The sequence below is a fragment of the Merops nubicus genome, unplaced genomic scaffold (assembly GCF_000691845.1).
Source record: "Merops nubicus isolate BGI_N331 unplaced genomic scaffold, ASM69184v1 scaffold27396, whole genome shotgun sequence".
Classification (NCBI taxonomy): domain Eukaryota; kingdom Metazoa; phylum Chordata; class Aves; order Coraciiformes; family Meropidae; genus Merops; species Merops nubicus.
This window is the reverse complement of record NW_008613374.1, coordinates 1,178-4,019: the sequence shown is the minus strand read 5'-3', so window position 1 is coordinate 4,019 and position 2,842 is coordinate 1,178. Positions and strand designations below refer to the sequence as shown.

At 59.5% G+C, this 2,842-nt stretch overlaps 1 protein-coding gene across 1 annotated transcript in view; it reads right to left on the bottom strand.

Annotated features, from left to right (window-relative positions):
* LOC103774483 (acetyl-CoA carboxylase 2-like) overlaps nt 1–2,842 on the bottom strand; it is a gene marked incomplete at its 5' end in the record, with an annotated part of 13,513 nt that overhangs the window by 9,498 nt on the left and 1,173 nt on the right. Inside the window, 9 exon segments of the mRNA XM_008941893.1 lie at nt 5–29; nt 119–172; nt 175–339; nt 441–482; nt 885–941; nt 1,135–1,242; nt 1,334–1,433; nt 2,384–2,521; nt 2,782–2,842. The exon segment at nt 2,782–2,842 is cut by the window's right edge and continues 79 nt beyond it. Coding sequence (XP_008940141.1) covers nt 5–29; nt 119–172; nt 175–339; nt 441–482; nt 885–941; nt 1,135–1,242; nt 1,334–1,433; nt 2,384–2,521; nt 2,782–2,842 — 750 coding nt within the window.

The window sequence follows — 2,842 nt, the reverse complement described above, 5'->3', positions numbered from 1 at the left end:
TCGTTTTGCAGGTACTCAAAGGAGGCCTCCTGCAGCACACCGGGCAGCTCAGGGGCACCCGGGGCCACCCCCGTGCCCCAAACAAGCCCACCCCCACTTCCACAGCCAAGGGACTCGCCTTGGTGACGAGGTCGGAGTGGCGCACGATGGCGCGGATGAAGAAGCGGTATGGTAGTCGGTGGCCTCGGCGCCCGCCTGCACCTTGGCAGCCCCCAGGTAGAGATGCATCTTGTGGTTGGCACAGGGGATGGCAGTCAGGTCGAAGTTGCACATGCGGCTGAGCTCCAGCTGGAAGGCCAGGGCCGGCTCCAGGTGCCGGTAGATGCGGTCCTCTGCGAACTGCCGCGGCACGGCGGGGTGGGCGAGGGGCCGGGCACACCCCCTACCCCAGCCACAGCTCCTACCCCAGCCACAGCTCCTACCCCACCCACAGCTCCTACCTCATCCCTGGCTCTGAAGGTGAAGAACTTCGGGAATTCCCTCTAGAACAAAGAGAAGGTAACATGAATCAGCTTGGCACACAGGATTTTTCTGATTTTCAGTGAAGTCATTAAAAAGAAAAACCTTGCAGGCTTCTGCCCCCCTTAAAAAAAAAAACCCAGAGCTGCTTTTTTAAAGGCAGCTTAAAGCCATGGAGCTGCCACACAGGAACCACCCGTTTCTGGAGGTGTTAGTGGCATAAAGCATGATCACATGGATCATGGGATGTCCAATACAGGAGATAACCCACTCACTGAACCCCTCATGGACTAACCCCCAGCTCCTGATGCACAGTCAGCGCATCCACCACCCAGTGCTACGTCAGAAGGTGCTCAGAGATGTTTCTGTGTGCTTTAGGGAGGCAGGAGCACGACGTGTCTAAGGGCTCTGTTGGCTGCACTTACCTGCTGGGCAATGAGAAACGTGATCCTCCGGAGACCACAGTCAACGAGGATGTTTTTCTGCACAGAAACAGAAGACTCCACCAGTCATGAAAGCTGAAACATCCCCACCGAGGGAGCAAACAGAGCCCAAGTGGCCGCAGTGGGGTGCAGTGTTTCAGGGAGCACCACGTGGAGGTGAGGAGGCACCTTGGGGTACAGAGCCCTGGCTTGCAGGGTCTGCAAAAAAAGGAGCCTGGCCCCAGGGACAGACCTTGGACTGAGCAAAGGCTCTGAAGATGGGCACCAACTTCTCGTCTTCCATATGGTCGGCGCAGCGGAGTGCGATGTTGACGATGTGGATTGGCTCCTCGTGGACATTCTGGCAAGAAAACCTCCCCATCAACCCTGACCAGTGGCACCACTGCCATCCGGGCACCACCCAGGAGGGACAGCAACGGCCTCGTGCCCACCTTGGCATCATCCTCCTCGCCGCCGGCGGCTCGGGCCTCGCTGAGCAGCGCGCTCTCCACAGGCGGGTTGGCAAAGCAGGAGATCACCTCATCGAAGTTCCTGCCCAAGGAGCAGAGATGGGCTGAGGGGTCAGCACCTCGTGCCCAGCCTCTGCCTTGAGGGGACATCACCAGGGACCCGGGGACCAGCGCAGTGGTGTGAGGGCACGTGCTGGCTCAGGGGGCACACGACAGCCCCAGCTCCTGAAGCAGCTCTGAGCTCTGCTGGGCTAACGTGCAGAGACCACACGGTCACTGAATTGTTCCAGTTGCAAGAGACCTTCAAGGTCACCGAGTCCAACCATTGACCCAGCACTGCCAGGTCCCCACTGACCCGTGTCCCTCAGCACCACAGCTTGGAAACCCCTCCAGGGATGGGGATTCCACCACTGCCCTGGGCAGCCTGGCACAGCCCTGGGCAACCCTCAAGGGGAAGACATTGATCCTCTGGTTCAACCTAGACCTCCCCTGGGGCAACTCGAGGCCATTTCCTCTTGTCCTGTTGCTTGTTCCTTGGGAGAACAGCCTGACCCCCACCTGGTTCCAACTTCCTGTCAGGGAGTTGAGAGGGAGAAGGTCTCTCCTGAGCCTCCTTTGCTCCAGGCTCAACAATCCCTCAGCTGTTCCTCACCACACTTGGGCTCTAGACCCTTCCCCAGCTTTGTTGCCCTTCTCTACCCACGCTCCAGCCCCTCAGTGTCCTTCTTGGAGTGGGGTGCCCAAAACTGAACCCAGTATACAAGATGTGGCCTCAATGCTTAACCCATGCCACTTAAGCTCCTGCCAGGCTTCACGTGTTCCCACAAGACACGTCATGTCCCTACCAGGTACCTGTTGCACTGAAAACATCACTCAGCCCTGACCTCCAGCTGCAGGAGGAGCAGGAGCTGCTCCAAGCACTGCCCAATCACCACCAGCTTCAGCTCTTCCACCCACTTCTGCTCTCTAACACCTGCCGTGGCACCCACGAGACGCACACACAACCAGCCAGGCACGACCCCACACCCCCACCTTGTGAAGTCCTCAAATCTGTCGAAGGCCACCATAGCTCCCATCCGCTGGCTCAGGGGAGAAAAGCCACTGTCCATGAAGAGCTCGGTGCTGTGCCGGACCAGGTCAGGGTTGGAGATGCTGATGGGGGCAGACATCCTGCACCAGGAGCATGGCAGCCATCAGCCGTGGGTGGAGGCCCCACTCCTGGGTCTGGTGGGGACCACGCAGGTCTGATGGGGACCACACAGGTCCCACGTGGGCCCCTGACCCAGAGAGGGCTCATCCTGCCCCACTGGCAGAGGCAGCTCCCTCCGAGCCTCCGTGTCTTATGCAGAGGAGATGACACAACCCCAACAGCTTTGCCAGAGGGAGCAGGTCCAGCAGGTGGGGGGGAAAGAGGGGGGACCCCTCTGTACCTGTTTGGGTGGGAGGAGGGCAGCATGAACTGGAACTCGACCAGGCAGGTGCCATCGGAGA